General features: G+C 36.8%; 2 protein-coding genes across 5 annotated transcripts in view; one reads left to right on the forward strand and one right to left on the reverse strand.

Moving 5' to 3' along the window:
• The window catches only part of MSH3 (mutS homolog 3), a 227,530-nt gene that overhangs the window by 94,931 nt on the left and 107,463 nt on the right, over positions 1–25,136 (reverse strand). For all 4 annotated transcript variants that reach the window (XR_004056310.1, XM_010386022.2, XM_030927020.1 and 1 more), the window contains exons 13-17: positions 23,470–23,602; positions 17,119–17,306; positions 16,230–16,398; positions 9,501–9,565; positions 5,612–5,728 (exon numbers count right to left, since the gene is read on the reverse strand). Coding sequence is in view for 3 of the 4 variants with exons in the window: in XM_010386022.2 (XP_010384324.2) it covers positions 5,612–5,728; positions 9,501–9,565; positions 16,230–16,398; positions 17,119–17,306; positions 23,470–23,602 (672 nt within the window). In the remaining variant the exon portion in view is untranslated. The remainder of the gene's footprint in view (positions 1–5,611; positions 5,729–9,500; positions 9,566–16,229; positions 16,399–17,118; positions 17,307–23,469; positions 23,603–25,136) is intronic.
• LOC104680184 (glutathione S-transferase P) lies at positions 5,855–6,601 on the forward strand. The gene has a single exon (XM_010386021.2). It carries the CDS (start codon positions 5,897–5,899, stop codon positions 6,527–6,529), a length of 633 nt encoding a protein of 210 aa, XP_010384323.1. The 5' UTR covers positions 5,855–5,896; the 3' UTR covers positions 6,530–6,601.

Consider the following 25,136-nt stretch of genomic DNA (forward strand, 5'->3'; position numbering starts at 1 on the left):
GGAAGTGGGGATGGCTAAGGGATCCAAAAAAAATAGAAAGAATGAATAAGACCTACTATTTGATAGCACAATAGGATGACTATAGTCAATAACTTAATTGTATATTTTGGAATGGCTTAAGGAGTGTAATTGGATTGTTTGTAACTCTAAGGATAACTGCTTGAGGGGATGGATACCCCATTCTCCATGATATGCTTATTCCACATTGCATGCCTGTATCAAAATATTTCATGTACCCCATAAATATATACACCTACTATATACCCACAAACATTTAAAAATAATTTAAAATAAAATAAAATAAAATAAAATGCTCCTTAGTTTTGAAGATACCACATGTTGCATTGACCTAACTGTCCTGGGTGTTTAGAGTTAAGAGTCACCCTAAACCCAGAGTGGCTGCTCACTGACTTTGCCTTGTTATTCCTGCTCTGGCTTCGACTTTATTTTTTCTTTCCTTTTTTCCTTTTTTTTTTTTTGAGACGTAGCAATTTCACTCTTTCACCCAGGCTGGGGTGTAGCGGCACGATCTCAGCTCACTGTAACCTCCACCTCCCAGATTCCAGCGATTCTCCTGCCTCAGCCTCCAGAGTAGCTGGGATTATAGGCGTGCACCACCACGCCCAGCAAATTTTTGTACTTTTAGTAGAGACGGGGTTTCCCCATGTTGGCCAGGCTAGTCTTGAACTCCTGGCCTCAAGCAGTCCACCTGTCTCAGCCTCCCAAAGTGCCGGGATTACAGGCATAAGCCACTGCACCTGGCCATGGCTCTGACTTTAGATCTGACCACTCACTGCCCTCTTGTACTGTAGCGTATGCTGTCCTTGTTCTAATTACTGACCCATTCGGTCCTCCTATCTAGGCACCCTCTCTTTTGCCAGAAAGCAGCCACATTTGCTGTTTCTGCCCTTGCCTCTTGGTACATGAGCATCAAAGCTTTAGCAGTAACAAATGGTCAGTTTTTTTTCTCACTCTTGCCCTCCTTCTCAGATCCTGCCCAGGTCCTCAAGACCCTAATTTGCTACTACTTAGCAGCTTGGCTTGAAGGTAGCTGTCTCTGATGATCTAATGTTTAAGATGAAAATGAGTTAACACAGCTCTTAGTGGGTCCCATTTCAGTTACAACAACAAAAAAGCAGGGAGGGATAAAGTAATTATTTTGATATGAACAACAATGTTCCTTCTGATGTCAATGGTATAAATAAGACATGAATACAATGAAAAACTATCAAAAACCTATAACATCATCATAACTCTTAAAGAAGCCTTGACTTCTTGGTCTTTGTCCATTTGATATACTTTGCCCAACTTCAGGGAGATTATCCATACTTAGAAAAATGGTAAGCTGGAAAAGGGTCAATGCAGATAACAATCTGATAGACTGGGTTTATAGCATAACAACAAGCAATTTTATCACTATGCTACCAACCAACTTAAGGATGAAGTCAAGGCACTATAATTTAACCTCTGGCCAAAAGATATTGCTGAATCCATAAGAAGCAGATGAAGACACTTGGGTTCTAAAGCTGTTATGGTGTTATGATGACTACAGAAGTTTACCATCAAGTGTTGCTCAATGATATCTGAAGTTAATAAAAATTGAAAATATCTTATTTGCAAATGAATTTCTACAATTTTTTATTATATATTATAATTCAACTTTTAAATAATTTGCAATTGAGAAGATTACTGAATATACACAGTCCATCTTCTAGAACAAAAAAAAGAGAGACATGTTTCAAGGGAGGATTTACTCCACAGCAGTGTCTACAGCCTTAATTTCTGGCAACATTTTGATCAAAAGTAGTATGACTAATACACAACAGTTAGTACTTCAGTAAGTGACAAATACATTTGTAATGCTGGTATTCAATCTTCTGATGTCAGGTTCACTGAGGTTAATCACTTTTTTAATGATATCACAGTCACACCATCTGGCACCTCAATAAATAGTGTACATAACAATCAATGCTGCTCTCAAGTGGGGGCTCTAGCTGCAAAATGCTCTAGCTAAATTTCAGTCAATATTCCTCTTTTTGGATAAAAACTTCAATGCATTTTTCTTATTCTGAAAGTAATATAGGTACATTATAGGTACCTCTGAAATCGTGCTCAGTCATCCCTTGGTATCCATAGGAGACTGGTTCTAGGATCCCCCTGCAGATGCTAAAATCCAATATGCTCAAATTCCTTACATAAAATGGCAAAGTAGTTGTATATAACCTACGTACATCCTCCTATAGGCTTTAAATCATCTCTAGATTACTCACAATACATAATACAATGTAAGTGCTATAAATAAATAGCAGTTATATCGTACTGTTTCAGAAATAATGACAAGCGGGAAAAAAAGCCTGTATGTGTTCAGTATAGATGCTACCATCCTTTTCATTCCTCGAATATTTTCAATCTGCAGTTGGTTAAATCCATGGATGCAGAACCCACAGATATCAAGAGCCAACTGCATTTGCAAAGGAAAGAAATTAAAATCACCAGTAACCTCATCATCCAGAAATAATCAGTTAATGTTTTGAGTCTATATATATATATACACATACACATATATGTTCACATGTATATAGGAAGAGATATTTCTCCAAAGATATACACATGGCCAATAAGCATATTAGTAATACAATAAGCATATATAATCTTTAAAATATAGAATCTGTATGCTGTGCATTATGTGAAAATACACATATAAAATTGTATCATACTTTTACTTTTTTACATCATTTTCTTCACTTAGTAATTAAGAGTATCATATGCTTCTGTGATGTTATATTTACTGTTAGCTCACTCTTTGCAACCTCAATAATAGCGTAGGGATAATATAATAAAAACTCCTGGGTCAACCTAGTAGAAGGCCCAGTCAGAAGGCTGATACAGTAAGAATGGTTTGAGGTAATAATGGGCTGTTAGAAGACAACATAAAAAGGGACAAATCAAAGAAACATCTCGAAGGTGGAAAAAGACAATCAGAAATTTGATAACAGGTTGGGCATGGTGGCTGGCACCTATAATCTCAGCACTTTGGGAGGCCGAGGCAGGTGAATCACTTGAGCCCAGGAGTTCAAGATTATGCTGGGGAACATACAGAAACCCTGTCTCTACAAAAACACTTAAAAATTAGCCAGGTGTGGTGGTGCATGCCTGTGATACCAGTTACTAGGGGGCTGAGGTGGGAGGACTGCTTGAGCTGGGGAGGTAGAGGTTGCAATTAGTCATGATTGTACCACTGCACTCCAGCCTGGGTGGCAGAGTGAGACCCAAAAAAAAAAAAAAAAAAAAAAAAAACTTGATAACAGACAAAGGGACCAAAGGGAAGAAAGAATCAAGAATAACACCAAGATAATTAGCCTGGGAGTACTGAACTTTCTTTAGTCTGGAATAATGACAGAGAATAGAAGCCAGATCTATGAAATTATGTGTGGTCTGAATAGAGTGAACAGGAAATTACCTCATCAAATCCCAGGACCCTTCTAGAATGTGAGTCCTTGAAGACTGAAAGGTGTAATTTTAGTTCAGTTTTCACATTCTCAGTGGTAATACTAAGGAAAAAGCCAGGAGAACTGAAAGACTCAAAGGCTCTGAAAACCCTTAAAATAGAAAATTGAAAGTGAAATAGAAAAGAAACTGAATAGACAAAATTTCCATCCCTACATTCAAGATTCTGAGTCAAGATAGTCTCAAAAGATTTAAGTAAATTGGAATCTCTTCCTGGTCTTATAATTCAAGACTCCTCAGGGCAAAAAGATTGGTACCAACTTACTTCCTTGTAAAAATTCTCACATATCTTCTTTGTTTTTTGTTTTTTTCATTTCATTTCAGGTTGATTACTTGAAATACAATAAAGCTCCCTGAAGGACATCACTGAATTTTTACTGTTTAAGGTTGTATTTATTTATTTCAGACAGAGTCATGCTCTGTTGCCCAGGCTGGAGTGCAGAGGCGCAATCTCGGCTCACTGCAACCTCTGCCTCCCCGGTTCAAGTGATTCTCTTGCATTAGCTTACTGAGTTAGGTGGGATTACAGGTACCTGCCACCACACCCGGCTAATTTTTCTATTTTTAGTAGAGACAGGGTTTCACCATGTTAGCCAGGCTGGTCTTGAATTCTTGGCCTCAAGTGATCCACCCACCTCGGCCTCCCAAAGTGCTGGGATTACAGGTGTGAGCCACTGCGCCTGGCCTGTTTACAGTTTTAAAGTAAGAGACTAACAGAGATGTATTTAGACTGACGCCTGCGGGCTCACCATAGGCAGGCTGGCAAAGGCCACATACCTGGCTGCCGGATGGCTGGGGCTGAATCTGGGCTCCAACCCTTACCCTTAGAAGATTAACTTCTTATTTCTGAATCTCACTTTATTCATTTGTAAGTTGGGTATGATATTTAGCCTTACAGGAGTCACATGAAAAATAATAAGTTTATATATAAAGTACTCAGACCAGTGGTGGCCTAGAGCTGGCTCCTATGGACTCATGAAAATCAACTGTGCACATCTCTTCCCAACTCCAGTCCAGTGGTAGCTTCACATCAGCCCTGGTGGGAGTGTTTACACTTCAGAAACCAGCAAACTCTACAAACATGACTGCCCTTCCAAAGACCTGGCTATTAACCATTCGCCAGCACACCATGACTTAAAACTGACAATATAAATATATGACTATCAATAAATCCAGAATGTGAGGCATTCTTTGAGACAATGGTAAGGAGTCTTCAAAAAATACCATGGTAAAAAAACAAAAAAGATGGCAGACAATTCTAGGTTCAGATAGACTAAAGAAACATAATTACCAAATGCAACATGTAAAAGTTGATTACATCTTTCATTTTAAAATCTAAAGGGAGGGCAACATTGGAAAAATTCAAGAAATTCAAATATATTCACAAATTAATGTTAATTTTTTTAGATGTAATAATGGTGTTAAGATTACATAGTAGAATGTCCTTATTTTTAAAGATGCAGGTTTAAGTATTTAGGAGTAAAGTGTTATGATGTCTAAAACTTACTTCCAAATGTTTCAGGAAAAAAATACGAGAGATAAAAAGCAAATGTGGCAAATGCTAACATGTGATGAACCTAGGTGAAGGGTGTATAGGTGGTCATCTTAACTTTCAGTAGATTTTAAAAATTTCTTTCGGGCTGGGTGCAGTGGCTCAAGCCTGTAATCCCAGCACTTTGGGAGGCCGAGGCAGGCAGATTACTTGAGGTAAGGAGTACAACATCAGCCTGGCCAACATGGCGAAACCACGTCTCTACTAAAAATACAAAAATTATCTGGGTGTAGTAGTGGGTGCCTGTAATCCCAGCTACTCAGGAGGCTGAGGCACGGAGAATTGCTTGAACCTGAGAGGTGGAGGATGCAGTGAGCTGAGATCGTGCCACGGCACTCCAGCCTAGGTGACAGAGCAAGACTCAGTCTCAAAAAAAAAAAAAAAAGAAAAAGAAAAAGAAAAAAAAAAGAAATAAAATCAGACAACACATGTACTCAACTATTTTATGGTGGGTCACAAGCTGTAACCTCTTATTTTCTTTTTGATGGAAAGATTTTTCCAGTCTGTCTCTCATAGCAAAAAGTCAGATCATATTTTTCACTGTAAACTCACTCTAGAAAATCAAGCCATTCAGCACTGCAGTCAAGGACTAGCTGCTCCCGGAGCTGATTCAGATGTCTGTAATTTTCTACAACAAAAGGAGAGTGAAACCGGCTCACAGCTTTTGTGCTAGAAGACAGGAAAAAACATAAATAGGAAATCAAGGTTAGTAAAAAATCTGAAATGCCATCACTTTAGAAAATAAAAATAGTTATTTATTATTCTCTGATGAACCTTGAAAATAAACAGCTGGGCTGGAGTTTCGTCGTCCCCGCCGCCGCCGCCGCGTGTGCCATCATGCCGCCCTACACCGTGGTCTACTTCCCAGTTCGAGGCCGCTGCGCGGCCCTGCGCATGCTGCTGGCAGACCAGGGCCAGAGCTGGAAGGAGGAGGTGGTAACAGTGGAGACCTGGCAAGAGGGCTCTCTCAAAGCCTCCTGCCTGTATGGGCAGCTCCCCAAGTTCCAGGACGGAGACCTCACCCTGTACCAGTCCAATACCTTCCTGCGTCACCTGGGCCGCACTCTTGGGCTCTATGGGAAGGACCAGCGGGAGGCAGCCCTGGTGGACATGGTGAATGATGGCGTGGAGGACCTCCGCTGCAAATACCTCTCCCTCATCTACACCAACTACGAGGCGGGCAAGGATGACTATGTGAAGGCATTGCCCGGGCAACTGAAGCCTTTTGAGACCCTGCTGTCCCAGAACCAGGGAGGCAAGACCTTCATTGTGGGAGACCAGATCTCCTTCGCTGACTACAACCTGCTGGACTTGCTGCTGATCCATGAGGTCCTGGCCCCCGGCTGCCTGGATGCGTTCCCCTTGCTCTCGGCCTATGTGGCGCGCCTCAGTGCCCGGCCCAAGCTCAAGGCTTTCCTGGCCTCCCCTGAGCATGTGAACCTCCCCATCAATGGCAACGGGAAACAGTGAGGGCTGGGGGCACTCTGAGCGGGAGGCAGGGGCTGCTTGCCTCCCTTTCTCCAGGACCAATACAATTTCTAAAAAAAAAAAAAAAAAAAAAAAAGAAAATAAACAGCTGTAAATAGAAGAACATTCTTTAATTATGGTCCTGAACTCTACTGATTCCAAAGAACATGACTTTGCTCAGGAAGCCTTTTAAAATGCATCTCAAATTATACCCATATGGCAAAGTCAGAGTTTAGAACTTTTATTTCATAGGCAAAAAGCTTTTTTCTTTAAATTATACTAAGTGAAAATGCTCTTTAAAAAAGATCAGAAGCAAATATGGTAAAAGAAAGTGTGATAAAGCTAGGAGGTAGATACACTGGTGAAGGTTATATTATTGTTTTATGGGCTTTTCTGTATGACTGAAGTATTTCAGAGAAAAAAGAAAAATAAAAAGCATTACAAAGAATAGCAATGCATTAATTCAGGAGGCAATTAAGAAAGAGATCTTCAGGATACTGTGATCTGTACAGATTCACAGTGGCTCTGGATGGGAAGAAATACCACATGCTCCCCATCTGGGCTTAAGTATCATCTCTGCTCTCCGTTCAGTAGCTAGAGCACAACAGGGGATGCCATGGGTCCCCAGTCAGAGAAGCCAGGTCGAGGCTCTGGTCCTGCTACTTACTCACTAACTATGTGATTTGGGGCAAATGAAATAGACCTTCTCTAAATATCACTTTCCTCATCTATGAAACGGGGATAATAATATCTACCTCATAGTTACTGTTGACAGGATCAAACAGATAACACTTAGGAGAGCGCCAATAAGTATTCAACAAAAATTAGTTGTTTTGTGGTGGTGGTGGTGGTGGTGGTGGTTGCCATTGCTGTTAATGCTGTCATTATGATAAGTCTTCAAGAAAAAAAGGTCAAGGCGTCTGGTCTTTGTTTGCTTCCCAACTCTTGTAATACACTGTTGCACTTTAATTTGCCAAGTTGTTGGATTAGGGGTGGGCCTTTTGCATTCAATATCTGACTCCTGATGTTCTAACCCATCTCTGTCAAAACCCTATGGCCCAACAGATAAATTGCAATGAGCCTTTCCCAAACTATCTTATCTGTTGATTCAATTTACATTACTGAACATTTGAAAGATGGTGTCACTGATTTTATGCCTTGCTTGTTGCTTTAAAATTGTATCATCTAGACTTCTATGCCAACATATTTATCAAAGCTTTATCTTCTGGAAAAACTCATTTAGTGAGATATTTTGGTTATTGTTGTAGACAGACTAACATGGTTTTTGGTAATTTCTCTTCATAATGCATATTTCACTCATTAGCTGTGATACAGGACAAAAGCAGATAAAGGAAAGAATGTCTGCAAAAAGAGAAAACAACATCCCCTAGAATCAACAATACTCAAATCTAAAGTACAGCTTCTGGCAGCATTTAAAAAAAAAGATGGTATTAGAACGAAAGAAATCCATGCCTGTGCCTTCAGCATCTGATGATGTGGTAATGGATAATAAACATTTTCTTTTTAAGTTAAAATAATAAATTACTGGGAGGCCAAGGCAGGTGAATCACTTGAGTTCGAGACCAGCCTGGCCCATCCCTGGTGAAACCCCATGTCTACTAAAATACAAAAAAAAATTAGCCAGCAGTGGTGGCAGGTGCCTGTAATCCCAGCTACTTGGAAGGCTGAGGCAGAAGAATCACCTGAACCCGTGAGGCGGAGGTTGCAATAGGCTGAGATCGCGTCACTACACTTCAGCCTGGGTGACAAAAAGAGACTCCGTCTTAAAAAAAAAAAAAAAAAAAAAAATATATATATATATATATGTATCATTGTATTTTTGTATATATGTATATTATATGTGTAATAAATTAATCAGTCACACATTATGTCAAAATTTCCCTTTATCCTTAAAACAGAATGCCTGTACACTATTACCAGTTACTGGCCCCTCTTCTACCATCTTAGGCAAATGTACCATTTTCATCTTATGTTTGTGCAACTTATTGATGACAGTACTAATAAATATTCCACAAAGGATACTACTCACAGCTGTATATACTTCCCTAATACCTGTCTTCAAATGAGTCCTCTCTTGGAGATTAATGTCTAACCAAGGAGAAAAGGCAGAGTCCTATTGTGGTTCTCTAAATTTGTTTTTGATTAATTTATTTTCATCAATTCACGATCTGGGTTATAAAAAAAAGATGTAAAGAATTACAATAATTATGTGCCAAGGAAGGCATTAAGAGTAAAGAAATGTGGAGTTCGGTGAGGTAGAAAATGAAATTGCAGCTTCTTGTAAGAAATGTCAGGCATAGCATTCATCATGAAGTAAAAGCAACTAAATTAATCTTACAACTGAAGGTTCCTCAACTTTTCTTCCATGTGTACCCTGTGCTATAAGAATAAAACAGTAATTTACAAAATAAGAAAACAAATGTGTAAAAATAAGATACCCTTTTGAAAAATGTTTTAAAATCAATGATAAAGAGTTAAAAATAATAATCTCCTTGGTTAAAAGTTCCTTAAGAAAGGGCAGGGCACAGTGGCTCACGCCTGTAATCCCAGCACTTTGGGAGGCTGAGGTGGATGAATCACCTGAGGTCAGGAGTCTGAGACCAGTCTGGCCAACAGGGTGAAACCCCATCTCTACTAAAAATACAAAAATTAGCCAGGGGTGGTAGTGCACGCCTGTGGTCCCAGCTACTCGGGAGGCTGAGGCACAAGAATCCCTTGAATCAGGGAGGTGGAGGTTGCAGTGAGCTGAGATTATACCACTACACTACAGCCTGGGCAACAGAGCAAGACTATTTCTCCCCCTGCAAAAAAAAAAAAAAGTTCCATAAGAAAAAATAAAAAGAAAAAGAACTGCTTGTAATTTCAAGAACGTGGCTACTATGAGCCCAGTAGCACATAGATATACAGATGTCATTATAATTCATTGTAAGAAAAAAATGTATTTTAAACCTACCTTCCAACCTTTACCCAATCAGTTGGTATACAAGATACAGCAGAGTTCTTTATTTCGATCATAAACTAAAACAAATACAAATAAACAGATATTTAGATGAGTAATCATTATATATTTTAAAGCTTTCCCCAAATTGTGGTATAACAAATTATTATATATTGTTAAACACTCAAAATAAGTCCAGTATTGTTTTTCAGACTGTATATATGTCAATACAGACAAATATTATTAAGGGTTCAATACTTGGGACAAAGTACAATTTGTGTTGTGTAAAACATTTGTAATACTTGGGCTTTCATGTTTCTAATATTGTTATACATATACTCTGAATGATGGCTTTTTCATTAACCATCTCTTTCATTTATTAATACTGACTTATCTTAAGAATTCTATTACTCATAAAAGATTGAATTTCTAAGCATATAAGATTTTAAAATATTCAATTAGTAGATGTTACACTGGTCTGAGATATGATCCTCCCCTATTCTGAACAGAGAAGATTTTTAGATAGTTTTTACCCAAGGAACCGAAATCCTCTAGAAGTATCTTCACAGGAAAGCACTGACTTCCCTAACTATAAAGAGAAGAAAGTATTTCTTTCCATATGAGAGTTTTCTTTAAGTTTTCACTTATATGAACCATAATATCTTTTTCTTATTTTGGTGGGTACAGGGTAGTTGTATATATTCTTTGGTTACATGAGATAGTTTGATACAGGCATGCAATGCATAATAATCACATCAGGGTAAATGGGGTATCCATCACCTCAAGCATTTATCTTTTGTGCTACAAATAATCCAATTATACTCTTTTAGTTATTTTTAAATGTATAATTAAATTATTGATTATAATTACCGTGTTGTTACCAATATTAGGTTTTATTCATCCTTCCTGTTTCTTTTTTATCCATTAACCATCCCCTCATCCTCCCCACTTCCACTACCACTACCAGTTTCTGGTAACCATCATTCTATTCTGTATCTCCATGAGTTCAATTGTTTCAATGTTTAGCTCCCACAAGTTAAGTGAGAACATGCCAAGTTTGTCTTTTTGCACCTGGCATATTTCCCTTAACCTAATGACCTCCATAATCCACCCATGTTGTTGCAAATGACAGGATCTCATTCTTTTTTATGGCTCAATAGTACTCCATTGTGAATACATACTACAGTTTCTTTACCCATTCGTCTGTTGATGGACACTTAATTTGTTTCCAAATCTTAGCTATTGTGAATAGTGCTGCAATAAACACGGCAGTGCAGATATCTCTTTAATATACTAATTTCCTTTCTTTTGGGTATATACCTAGCAGTGGGATTGCTGGATCATATGGTAGCTCTATTTTTTTTTTTTTTTTTTTTTTTTTTTGAGGGACCTCCAAACTGTTCTCCATAGTGATGGTGGTACTATAATTTACATTCCCACCAACAGTGTACGAGAGTTCCCTTTTCTCCACATCCTCATCAACGTTTGTTATTGCCTGTCTTTTGGATAAAAGTCATTTTGACTGGGGTGAGATAATACCTCATTATCATTTTAATTTACATTCATAATATCTTTATAGATCCACCTGTGCTCTGTAAATAAAGTTCTCATCAGCCAGGAAGCAAGTGAAGTTCTATCAAACCATTCATTTTTAGCCTTAGTTATATATTACTTCTTCTCAGTGTGCTTGCATTCCTGTATTATTACAATCAAATTCAGGCTGGATGCGATGGCTCACACCTGTAATCCCAGCACTTTGGGAGGCTAAGGCGGACGGATTACCTGAGGTCAGGAGTTCAAGACCAGCCTGGCCAATATGGTGAAACCCCATCTCTACTAATAATAATACAAAAATTAGCCAGGCCTGGTGGCAGGCACTTGTAATCCCAGCTACTCAGGAAGTTGAGGCAGGAGAATCACTTGAGCCCAGGAGGTGGAGGTTGCAGTGAGCTGAGATCGCACCACTGCGCTCCAGCCTGGGCGATAGAGCAAGACTCTGTCTCAATAAAAAACAAAAACAAAAAAAACAATTCAATGATTCATTTAAATAAATTTCTAAAAACCCATTTTGAGTGTAATGGAACCCCAGAAGCTGTGTGGTTGTAATTTTGAGGCAGCTATGAGAACTTTTTCACATTTATCAGTTTTATTATATGCACATAACTTCAGGTATTTATAATGTTCATATTAATAACAGTATCAACATGGTTCTTGAGTTTATTTTTCCCATTAATAGAAATACTGTAGTTTTTACATTAATTATATTAAGAATTAGTGGCTAATTTCCCTTAGAAAAATGTTTTGAACTAGTGATGCCCTCATGTACAGAGAATTAATACAGTTTCAAATCTGCTACACCCACTTAAACAGTTAATAGTCAAGAGTCTAAAAAGCCTCCTTTGGCTACAAAAAGTAACTTTTGAAAAACCACAAAAAAAATCATTAATGGGAAACATAAAACCACTTTTAAACTGTGCTAAATAATTCTGCTATTTTAAAGTGTTCTACCAAAAGAGATGTTGGCCTTTTTATAAAATAATTCTGGAAAGTGCTCTGCTAAAGGCAAACAGCAAAATTCAGGAACAGACTGATTGGATCACTGATATTTGGGAAGGACACATCCAGATGCATAATGACTGACAGAGCTCCACAGGAGTTACCGCCTAAGGGATGACGGACATTTTGAACAAGGAGCACCTTGGGAACAGTTTGGACCACAACTATTCAATCTGTAAGTATCAAAAGTTCTACTCTAGGACCACAATCGCTACAGTGGGCCACCATATACAGAGCCAATACAGTGCCAATGCAGGTGGGAAAACAGCAGGAGTCAGGAAGGCACAAGTTAACGTCCTCAGACAGGGGCTGGTCCTTGGACTGATCCTGAGTGTCCCTTTTCCTCACTCAGCAGTCCTCAGAATTTCAGCCTGGGTTCCTCCTCAGATTGGTCATCTGCTAGCTTTTCTTCTCTTCTACAGCGATGATGAGATACAAAATTTTTTCTCTAGCTATTCTTTTTTTTTAACATTCTAAGAATGAACAGGTGGGCCTTTGGTTTAAGAATTTTATTACTAAAGAAAAGAAAACTAACATAGAAAAATAGCATACATTCCAGTAATCTTAGAAAGCTCTCATAGCAACTTTTCCTGCTTTATAGTTCCTGACTTTGTTTCTTAGGTGTTGATGTGAGTAACCTGCCTTGATTCATTATAGCAATCTCTCATATTCTTCTCCTGGGACCCAATTCTGTCTTAGTTAAATGTCAGATATTGTTACTCAATCTATATAGCCTGTGGTATCACCAGGCTGGAAACATCACTAGGTTTGCCGAAATTCTTACTCCAGAAACTGCTGTTTTCTCCAGCACCACACTTAACCCATTCCTCCTACTCCCCACTTTTCATTCTCTTAATAATTTAAGCATTTTTTACTATATTTTAAATCTAAGTAAAAAGTACTCAGATTTAACAGATTATTTTCCACATTTTAAACATAGTAAACAGATATTCGAATATGCTGCATGCTGTCAATTAATAAAACTCTTTCTAAAGATTTTTTTCCAATATTTTTCTTTTTCCCTTAGTAATAATAATACTTATCAGTACTGCCCCCAATGTAAATATTTCCCCATTTCCATTCCATATTTGATTCAAGGTTAAGAGATAATTGGTCTATATTCATAAAATATGATAGAGACTGTAACAGAAGCAGTAAACTATGTAAACTTCTGCTTTCATTACATACATACATACTTTCACAGATACATACATACATTACATAATACATAATAATGTATGTACATTATTATATAAAAATATAAAGTTTCTGCTTTCATTAATTTCTTCTAAGCCAATACTTACATAGTCAGAGACAATAAGGCATCATACAATAAGGTTTTAGTATTCTAATGAGTATATAAAAGCTGGGAACAGAGGTGAAAAATGAATGTTGTCAAAATAACACTGGATTAACAGACCGGCACATTTATCTAATTTTGGTAAAAATAACAAGATCCACATACCATCACATGGATCACATTGGGCTGCTATAATGGGTCTTTTAAGGTTATTACAAAAGCTGTATGTATAGAAATAAAATGTCAGAACAGAAAGGTATAAAGAAGCACCAATAAATGTAAAATAAGGGTTTTCCACCCTGCCTCCCTCACTTCTCAGAGATAATCATATTTGATGGAGTCTCTTCCTAGTCTTTTAAGTACCTTTAAATAATTTGAGAATACCGTTAGTCTTTTTTTTTTTTTTTTTTGACAGGGTTTCACTCTGTTGCCCAGGGTATAGTATAGTGGCATGATCACGGGTCACAGCAACTTCAGCCTGTCAGGCTCAAGCGATTCTCTACCTTAGTCTCCCGAGTAGCAGGGACTATACACACATTCCACTATGCCTGGCTAATTTTATTTTTATATTTAGAGATGGTGTCTCATTATGTTGCCCAAGCAGGTCTCAAACTCCAGAGCTCAAGCAATCCTCCTGCCTTGGCCTCCCAAAGTGTTGGGATTATAGGTGTGAGCCACTATAGTCTTTTTTAAAACAGAATTTGATGAAAACAAGTTTGAATATTTAGAATTCCTTTGGCGTTCCAATAAATGAAATCATTAATTTTCAAAAGGTTTTATGAAAGTAATTTTGTGTTAACGTTCTACTAAAATCCTAGAGAAGATTATTAAAAACCAACAATAATCCATCCTACTATTAATAACGAAGAAACTTTGTTCCTTAAATTCATCAACTTAACCTAGTAAAGACAAAACATAACTGATCTTCTTTTCTAATATTTTTTAATACAATTAGTTGATCTCCATGCTGTACTTTTTCTTAAACCTCAATGCCACACTCATAATGAATAACCAGTCTACTATCTCTTATGAATTCCTGATAATTTTCTTTCATTTTTACTCAAAAACTACCAAATGAATCCAGGACCGTCTTTCCAAAACTTAAATTTTATTTTGAATACTATGAGCTCTAAAAATGTCCAGATTTTGTCAGATAAAATCCATAGTGTTGAGAATCCTTTGTGTTAATATTTGGAATTAATAAATGGAATGAAATACTGATATTAACATAATAGAAAGACAAGAGTCTGGCAGAATTGGGCTGGATTTGTGCTTCTGACCTTGGGTAACTTATCTAACTACTCCAAACCTGTTTTATTTCCAACAAAACTAGAATGACCAACCCTTTTTGGCGTTGTTACAAGAATTAAATAATATATGTAGGCACCTACCACTGTTCTAGACTTTAACAAGTACTTGATAAATGGTAACTCTATTACTATTATTGTTATTATATGAGTAGTATAAGCATAGCACTTTATGATTAAAAAGCACTTTCATGTATTTTAACTTAATTGGTTTCCATAATAGTCTTATAACAGAGGTAACTCTTCCATGGTCATATAGCATGTAAATGGTAGAACTGGCACTTACACTTAGCTTTCTCCACTGTAACACCAGGCAGCCACTTTTCTACTACATATCTTTTATTAAAGTAACTAAAGCAATGTTCATCATCTGATTTTAAACCAATAGCCAGAATGGTGGCCTTTAGGCCAATTTTCACTTTGCAAGGTCATGACTGCATAGTAAAAACAAGAATTACAATTAAATATTTGGTATTTGTCTGTTCAGACAATAAACTTAAGTATAAATATTGTCAAATCATTTTTCTATTATATAGAGCTCCATGTGGCATTGTGAATGTCTGCTGAGTATAATATCTTAATAACTGTAGTTCAGAAGACAGGTTGACTTAATGGGTAAATCTATGAAATAACACAAGACAAACATTTTAATGAATATTCTGTATTAATGTAGAGCTTCTTATTTCAAATAACTATACAACCAACAATCTTTTGCCAAAACACACAAAGCAATGTAAATGTTAAAAATTTTGATTTGAAATTAAGTTCTTCCCCACCAGAAAAATATCTATTTTTTAAAAATCCTGAATAAAATGCTCACTGTATAGAAGTTATCCATAAGTTTCCTAATTTGGTATTTTAATAAAACAGAATTTCTCAAACTCCCTCTGTTTGAATCTTCATATTTTATTAAACATAAGATATAGGAGTAGCATGCCTCAAGACTCAGAATAGGACTGAAAAGTACAACCATATTTAAAAGGCATACTTCTTCCTTTTCTGGTTCTCATTCAGACACTAGTATCAAACTTTAAACAGAAGTACACACCCCAAGAAACATATTCTAAACAGTACCATAATCTTATGGAAGACTCACTAAGTGTAGTTTTTCACTCTAGATTTGTTTTTTTAGCAGCTATACTCTTAACTTTAGGAGGTTAACTTTAGGAGGAAGCCCCACCGTTTAATCACTACATGAGCCAATCAACACAGGTGGCCAACTTTGTATTATTTCATCATCTGTAAGGCAGGGATCAAAGACTAACTTCTCTTTCCTGGATTTAGAACAAATGAATTCTGTAAGTTGCTATTCATAATAATCGAGATTTTCTATAATATAATTTCAACAGATAACGCTAATACACATATAACATTAAGTTGCATTACTTTCACAAGACACTAATAAAACACCATCATTAAAATAATTCTTATCAAAACAAGTTATTACAACATATTTCCAAGGAACAAAAAGGAAATTTGAAGAGATAATACATATCCTATCCTCAGATTTTTATTTACATTTTAAAATAGCTTTTCTACTAGAGGAAAACTAATAGAAAATAAAAGTAGGTTTGACATTACCTCCTGTCCTGATACTGTCACATATTGTGCAGAAGGATTTTTTAGTATTTTTCGTATTTCTTCCAAATGCATTCGGATCTTGTCACTAACACCTTGAATTTCATCCTTCCTCTTTTTTATTAAAGGGAAGTCAGAAAGGTCTTTAAATAATTCAGTTTTATCCCCAACTCTAAAAAATCAAAAAATGCAAATACATATTCGAAGTTTATTGATTAGAGCAGTTATCACTTATTTTTCATAGTGTGATGAAAGAGGGAAGCACAGGAAGTCAGGGAAATGAGGTTCCAATTGTCACTAAGCACTTATGGGTTTGTTTTTTAACTTCTCTGAGGATTGTCAAAATTACCCTAATATCATTTTCACTTTTTAAGTTCATGATTCCCATGGTTAAACCAAGAGATACATTATTTGTTGTTTGCCTATGTAGAAAACAAAGACAAATGTAAATGTCAAATCCTATTCCATTTATATAGAACGTTTTGTGCAATACATTATAAAAGAACTACCTTTTAAAGGATAACTTTGCTTTTACAGATTCTAAATATAAGGACATCTCTGGAAATATAGGAAATGAGTACAAGATATCTGACATTCATTTTGGGGTTAATAATCTACTACTGCTTGGCCTTGCCTGTGTTTTACCTTTCCATCATCTGATACCTGGAGGAGTATTATATCTGTTCTAGATGGTAAACTGCCCAAATTTTAGATAGCAAATATTCCAACTGTAATGTAACACTTTTAGGGTCCAATCACATTTCTAATTATATATGTACTCATTCAACTTCTATTATCATTCTAGTAAAGATTAAGAATCCACAAATCAAATGGCAAATGCACTGAAGTATACTGACTGCTGAAAAGGAAGAATTCAGGGTCTGGTACTTACTTGGCAGCTTGTTCATTGAGTATCTTTAAGTAATGCTCCACTGGACTGAGGAGTTCAGGAATTTCTAAAATAACGGTGCGGAGCAAGTCTGACTGAACGTGGGAATTAACAGCAGGTATTATTGCTTGAAATTCTGACTTTAGGTGATATAAGGTTTTGACAATCAAGAAGAACTCCTGGGTAGAACACTGAAAATAGAAATTTTTTTACAAAATAGCATAAGATACATGAAAATGAAGTTTAGTGATCTTTTAAAAGTTAGAATCAGAATTGAGGAAAGTTTAAATTTTCTATTAACTAGTTAGTTGAAATAAAATATCACTGATATTTTCTAAATGAGGTTAAATACTATGTAATATTTTAAAGGCATAAAGGAAATAATTTTAGCCAAGGAAAACAAAGCCAATACTTGTTCAATATTTTTTCATTTTAAAATAACATAAACCAAATAGCAAAAATAGGTTAAACAAGCTAAAAAATGTGAAGGATAATATCTGTAAGACGTAACAGACACAAGGCAAAATTCTCCCAAACATAATAGGCTCTTACAAATTGACATGAAAAAGATGAATAATACAAAGAACAATGGCTAAACAAACTGAATATGCAGCTCATAGAAAGAGAACAGTCAGTATGTACATGATTATCTTCATATACAACTAAAGACAAGCAAATTAGAAATACAGGATAGCATTTTTCACTGATCAGAATGTCAAATATTTAAAAGTTTCACAATAACCATGTAACAGGATTTAAAAAAAAGAAAAAGACAATTTTATAAACAATTAGCAGAGGACTAACCTTTTTGAAAAACAACTTGGCATGTCTTCATAACAAAAAAGTGCATATAACCCTTTGAATAAGCATCACTTTAAATAATTTATCTAAAATAGACTAACAAATAGTGAAAAACATGTGTCTGAATATTCATAGTAGCACTTATAATTTAAAAAGATAAATAAGAAATAAAGATCCATCAACTGGGATCTTATTAGGAAAAATTCATGCAATGTAATATTATGAAACAGCTAAAAAAATTTAAGATGTTTGTATCAGTACAGAACTCCATAATTTCAACATACATTGAATATATATAGTATGTTTATATCATATACCCCATAGCCCATATATGTATATATTTTTATGTATTTACATGGTAACACTTTCTTTGTGATTCTTTAAATGATATCCATTATTCTATATAAATAGAAAAATCTAAATATCAATAAAAATTTTAGGAGGTAACACATGTGACTTACTCTGGTTGCCCTCTGGGTAGTAGGTATGGAGAGGTGGCAGAGGCAGACTTTTTACCCTTTATTGTATACCCTTGCATACTACTGTAGTTTTTAACATGAACATGAACAGTTTTTACATCGTAGCTTCTGGTAAACAGAGTGGGTTAAACACATGTGCATCTAATTTCCATCTTCAAACGACAGTTAAGAGATTGTTTAAAAAGGCATAAAACCAGCCAGGCACAGTGGCTCACGCCTGTAATCCCAGCACTTTGGGAGGCTGAAGTGGGTGGATTACAAGGTCAGGAGCTCGAGACCAGACCGACCAACATGGTGAAACCCCATCTCTACTAAAAATACAAAAATTAGCCGGGTGTGGTGGTGCTCGCCTGTGATCCCAGTGACTCAGGTGGCTGAGGTAGAAGAATCGCTTGAACCCAGGAGGCGGAGGTTGCAGTGAGCTGAGATTGCACCACTGCACTCCTGCCTGGGCAACAGAGCAAGACTCCGTCTCAAAAAAAAAAAAAAAAGGAAAAAAACATACTAGAAAAGAAGACAACAGCAACAATATGTTAGAAGCTATAAAGTAAACGGATAAATAGTAATTGACTTAAAAGACTCAAGGTACCTGAATTTTAAACTGTCCTTAAGGAAAACTGAGGCACAATTTACATCAAGAATCCAAAAAGACTTGCATACCAATTTGGATTCTGCCCTGCGAGGGAACTTCTAAAAATATTAACAATATCTTCCATGAAATAGAAGATACTACAACCATGAAACAAGATGCTACTTTTAAAAAGAAAAAACGTTTGGAGAACAAGAAAACAAAAATTCTTGGAAATTAAAGTATAATAGTAGAAATGAAAAATTCAACAGAAGTGGTAGTAAAGATAGTAAAGTCATCTAAAACCTAGAATTTTATACCCATTCAAGCTACCAATCAAATGTGAAGGTAGTAACAACGACAATTTTTTTAAAAAAAACACTTTCAGACATGAATGTTTCAAAAGATTTACTTCCAACATTCTTTCTCAGGAAGATTCTAGAGGATGTAATCCACCAAAATGAAGAAATAAACCAAGGGGAAAACATGGAATATAGAAAATAAAAGATTCAACTCAAGGAAGTAAAGGGAATTTAAGATAGTACTATACAACAGATATGAGGACAACCAGTCCATACTGAATCAAGTCAGAAGGCTCTAGAAGACAGCTCAGGAAAACAAAACTGACAGAATGTTGGCTAAAAAGAACTGTCTTGAGAAAACAATTTAAGGCTAAAGTAATAAGGCACATAATAAGTAGTATATATGAAATAGATTAAGGCTAAGAACATATTCGAAAACGTAATTATTAACCACAAAGGTGAAGTAAATTATGCAAAAAAAAAATAAGAAGTAAGGTCCAACTGAGCAAATGTTGACTTCTAAGTGTATCATGAGGCAACTTTTCTCCAGAAAGACCCCCCTCCCCACCCCATACAGGAAGCTGGACTGTTTACATCAATGTGAAACCTAGAAGCTTTTTGGCCACTAGTCAATTAATGATACCTTTTAACAAAATAAAGAACTAAACATAAACATTTTCAATATAATTTTGAATATTAACCTCTTGTAATTATTGTAATCCCAAGAAAAGGATTAATTTTCCAAGCTGAGACACAATGTAAAGTTAAGTCAGCAACAGAAGCAAGGTGAAAACCAGTAGTGTTTTACAATCACCTTGAAAGCCAGAGGCAGCAAGTTGTTCTCAAGTTTCTTAAGCAAAAGAACTCAAAAGAAGCTGCAAGAAAGCTGAGGATGGGTAAGTGGCTGCTCCTGGAGTCACTCTCCAGGAATTCAGTCCTACTTCTGGCAGCAGCTGTCTCACTGGGAGAACTTGAGCACAGACCCACAAGTACAGAGGCAGGGCCTCACTGGACACAGGATGGAAAGGACCCCAGCTTAAGTGCAACACTGAAAATAGGGCTTTGGGCTTATTCCTGCCTGGGTAAAAAATGATTCTCACCTAGAAAATTCTGAAAACCCTCTCCTCAACATTTGCTAAGTGTGATTATCCTTTAAATGTATTCACCAACCTCGGCAGTTACTTAACACTTTCTTACAAAACAGTTCTTGAGCAAAGTTAGTATGGGTTCCTGAGACTAGCACTATTTACAAGATTTGAATTTAATGTTCTGTCATCAAAAGAAATGTTTATTTTAGGCTAGGAGCAGTGGCTCACGCCTGTAATCCCAGCACACTGGGAGGCTGAGGTGGGAGGATCCTTGAATCTAGGAGTTGGAGACCAGCCTGGGTAACACGGCAAGATCTTGTCTCTACAAAAAACACACACACACACACACACACACAATTAGCTGGGCATGGCGGCACATGCCTGTTGTCCTAGCTACTCAGAAGGCTGGAGGCTGAAGCTGTAGTGAGCTGTGGTCACACCACTGCATTCCAGCCTGGGTTACTTACAGTGAGATCTTGTTTCAGAAAAAAAAAGAAGAAGAAGAAGAAATGTTTATTTTATGCCAGAATCAGCTCACTTGAGATCCTCTATCATTATCGACATAAAAACACCTATTGGTACGTATTCCAGGACACTTTCCACAAAACCGTACAGCCTGTGTTGACCACTTCCCACAATATCCAGTGTTCCTTCTCGTTTTATGAATTTCACATAATTGGCACAATCTGTACCCAGGACATCACTCACTATGTGGTGTACATAGAAGCTTATGTAGAGTAATCTAATAATAAAGAATAGACATATGTTTGATGGTGTGTTCGTAGGGCCAGCCAACTAATCTATAAAACATTAGTTTAAAACATTCAGCTTTCCTGAAGTTGGTTTGTTACCAGATCATTTCTACTCTTCACCCTTCAAACTAATCTTTAGGCACATTCTTGTGCAAACAAACACTAAAACAGCAACAAGGAATGGCTTCCAAGTGAGTTTTAAGTTCCTTTAGTAAAATATATTTTTAAATTCCAAAATAAGCCATTCTTGCACTGCATACTGGCCACTTTTTAAATGAATTAGATTCTGACTTTACTAGAGTTTTGAAACTTTTATAAATACACAAACCCTGTGCAATACAAACATCAAAGTAAAGTTTACAAAAAGGCAGGAAGGTGGAAAAGAAATTACAGCCCCATGAACTGATGCTGCCATCTTGATGCCACGGACACTTTGACTTAGTGCATTTGAGTAGTCATTGAAAGATTTTCAGCTTTGCTTCTGTTTTCTCTTATGAAAAACAAAAATCTCTGACATCTGTCAGTGAATCCTTTCATGTAAGGCAAGGTGCCCGGAGAGCCGTTGTTTAAAGAAGGTTAATATGCACCAATTTTCAGGCTCTGAGCCAAGGATACAAAACAACAAATGGTTTGGCAACCACTATGCAACTTCAAAAAGATCTACCATAAAACTTGCAACTATCAGCACAGCTTCTGCTATTGCCAGCAAAACAACATAGTGTACCCAATAATGATACAATAGGCTCCCTTGACCCCATAACCAACTCATACATTCTTTCACCCCGGGATCAGTATTTCCAATTCTGGCTTGTGCATTGTTTTCAAATTTAGCTGAAGCATGTCAAACAGTTACATAAGTCCTCTTGGGCATCTCAAGTATTCTTAGAAGCAGTACTTATCATTCTAGTAAAATTCTGTGGGGGTAAAAGGGGCTGAAAAATATAGAAACTCTAATGAAAACTTGGTCACAACTAAAATTTAGGCATATAGGCTGGGTGCGGTGGCTCATGCCTGTAATCCCAGCACTTTGGGAGGCCAAGGTGGGTGGATCACCTGAGGTCAGGAGTTCGAGACTAGCCTGGCCAATGTGGTGAAACCTCGTCTCTGCTAAAAATACAAAAACCAGCAGGGCACAGTGGCGGGTGCCTGTAATCCCAGCTACTCAGGAGGCTGAGACAGAAGAATCGCTTAAACCTGGGAGGTGGAGGTTGTAGTGAGCCGAGATCACCCCATTGCACTCCAGTCTGGGTGACGAGAATAAAACTCTGTCTCAAAAATAAAATAAAAAAAATAAAAATTTAGGCATATAAAAACTGTTTTACAGTAAAATTATTACATTGGCAAGGAGTTACGTTTGGAGGAAAAATAAAATTTGCTTATGAAAAGTGGCAAACAGAAAAAAAAAAATGGCAGTCAAGATAACTACATCAAACATGATAGTGTCCAAAAGACACAGCCAATGAAAACACAGTCAAGAATCCTGGGTCTAAATACAGCTTCTGTTACTAGCAAGTTATTAAACCTCTCAGCATCATCATATGAGTCAAAGTAATTCAAGTGGTTGCAGCATTTTATATATATATATACACACACACACATACACACACACACACACAGCATTAGATACAATTTCTTATTAGTAAGAACGTAATAAAAATAGTAACTTCTCAATGTCATAAAGTTTTGACAAGGAACAAAAAGTATAAAGTATGTGAATGACTTCTGCAAAAAGTAAAACCCCATAAAGAGTTTATCGTGTTTTTCATCATTTAAAAAAATTAATAATTTTTTTAAATTTTAGGCATATTTTGAAGATAACCTAAATTATTTCCCTAAAAGTGGAAAATGACTCATTTTTGCTATGACTCAAACTATAAAGCTTAAGTGATAAAAATCAAAATAATCCTTTACTCACCTTCAATATCCAAGCTTGTTTTCATACTAATTACCACTACAGATGTTATACTAGCAGATTTTTCCTTAGTTTAAGAAATAATAAGTTGTTCTAAGATCAAAAGAAATAAGGTATCTTTTTTCTAAAATAACTAGTCTACATAAATTTCCTATTTTGATAACAGTCTATACTTTCAGGATGAAACAGGAGAATATCCTGTATTACAAGAGAAGGGCCTCTATGTGGCTGTAGTTAATGTACATGAGAAAACTATTTTTTACAATGGTTAAATTGGAATAACTCTAATTTGTGCTATTAAAATTTCTGAGGATTCAGCTACTCTCGCATGCTATATTTGTAAGATTTTACAAAATAAAATAATAATAGAGCTCTCAGAAGTTTTCTTTTAATATACGGTGTTCTCAAGCTGAAGAACACTGTCAGCTTTATTAGATTTCTGTCACACTTACTTTTTTGTGATAAATGCTACAGAGTCCTCTCTCTATGTCGGGCAATTTACGTAGATGATTTTCTATCTGACCAAACACACTAGATTCTGAATGGAGAACTTCAGATACAGCATCAAGCCGGGCATTTATTTCCCTGTGAGAGAAGAGTAAGAGCAATGATCAGATATGTTAGGAATTCAGAATGTAGACATTTCCCACTCTAATGTCCAGGACTGTGACACAGCCACTTATTAGGCACAAAGGAAACTCCTCCTTCATATTGAGAGTCAGGTGGGAAGGGCACCCTGAAAAAACTCCAATGGGCATATGCACTGGGAGGAGGGTACACTGGGGTGGAGACACAGAAGTTCATGCTTTTGGCAGCAGGGAGGAGCCTGGCCCCTCCTCCTCCTGGGTGGAACCTGGGATTACAGTCTGTGAGGTGGGAAGCATACTAGCAAGATTCTTGTTCTGACTTGGTGGAGAGTCCCTGTTTCCCTTTTTAATCCTCTTTGCCGAATAAATTCCATTTTTCTCCTCCCTCGAATTGTCTGTGAGCCTAATTTTACATGGCTCTGTGATGAGGACCACCCTCCCCCAACCCCGCTGTCTTTAGCTGAACTAAGGAAAAAGTCCTACAATAATATATCTGGTCCTTCCATGCCTCTTATTATATCTGAATCAAACAGCAGGTATTGTACAAGGACATTGACTAGCTGGGTTTGACAAAGACAGGCTCACCAAGCAAACACACAGACTACATTTCCCAGTCTCCCCTGTAGTTAAGTATGGCCGTGTACCTGGGTTCTGAAGCATGGGTGGGAATGACGTAAGCCACCTCTAGCCCTGGCCCATAAAAACTTCCTGAATAAGCTTTCACATTCACCTAACTCCCTTTGCCAGCTAGGAAAGCTTGTGAGCCCCATGGTGACTCCATCAGCCTGAGTCCACAGTGGAGCAGAAAATCCACCATTCCCATATCTGTTACCAATTGAACTTATATTAGCAAGAAATAAACTTCTAATGTATTTAAGCCACTTACATGGAGAACTTGTTTGCTGATAGCTTGCATTGCCTTGGCTAATATAATAATTCAACAATGACCAACAAGACGACTTAGTGGTGGTGGTGATGGCTGAACTGACCAACTGTTTGAATGAAATGGAATTAAACATACTGACCCTGACCAAAGACTGGGGAGTAGCAATAGCAAGTGCAGAGGATATGGGCCACAGGAGATCAGGATTGCAGGATTTTACCAATGGCTACACCTTAAGTGATGAGTCAACTTAAAACTGAAACCTGACGGACTAAATGTATCCTCAATGAGAAGTGGCCCATGAAGTACCTATAAACATCAAAGGCCCACACTAGGAATAATGGCCATATGTAGTATTAAAAACTAAGATAAGTAAACATGTCTAGTGAGTAGTAAGCCCTCAGTAAGGATCTGAAGTGTTTGTAAATGAATGAATGAATGAATAAGCAAGTAGATGAAAGATGTTTTGGGGGAAAGGAGGCATCGGCCACTGAATAAACATGTCTGTCTCTCAAAATTCTGTTGACATCATACACACTAATATGAAGAGCAAATCTCAGATCAGGATCCTGGCTAGATTACAATCAAACTGAGGACTTTAAAATGAGTTGAGTGTTTTTGTCTTTATTACCCTTAACTTACCTGTGAG

This window comes from Rhinopithecus roxellana, chromosome 3 (assembly GCF_007565055.1).
Source record: "Rhinopithecus roxellana isolate Shanxi Qingling chromosome 3, ASM756505v1, whole genome shotgun sequence".
NCBI lineage: Eukaryota > Metazoa > Chordata > Mammalia > Primates > Cercopithecidae > Rhinopithecus > Rhinopithecus roxellana.

Coding starts and splice junctions, on each gene's coding strand:
- LOC104680184 (XM_010386021.2), top strand. CDS start 5,897: ATGCCGCCCTACACCGTGGTCTACTTCCCAGTTCGAGGCCGCTGCGCG.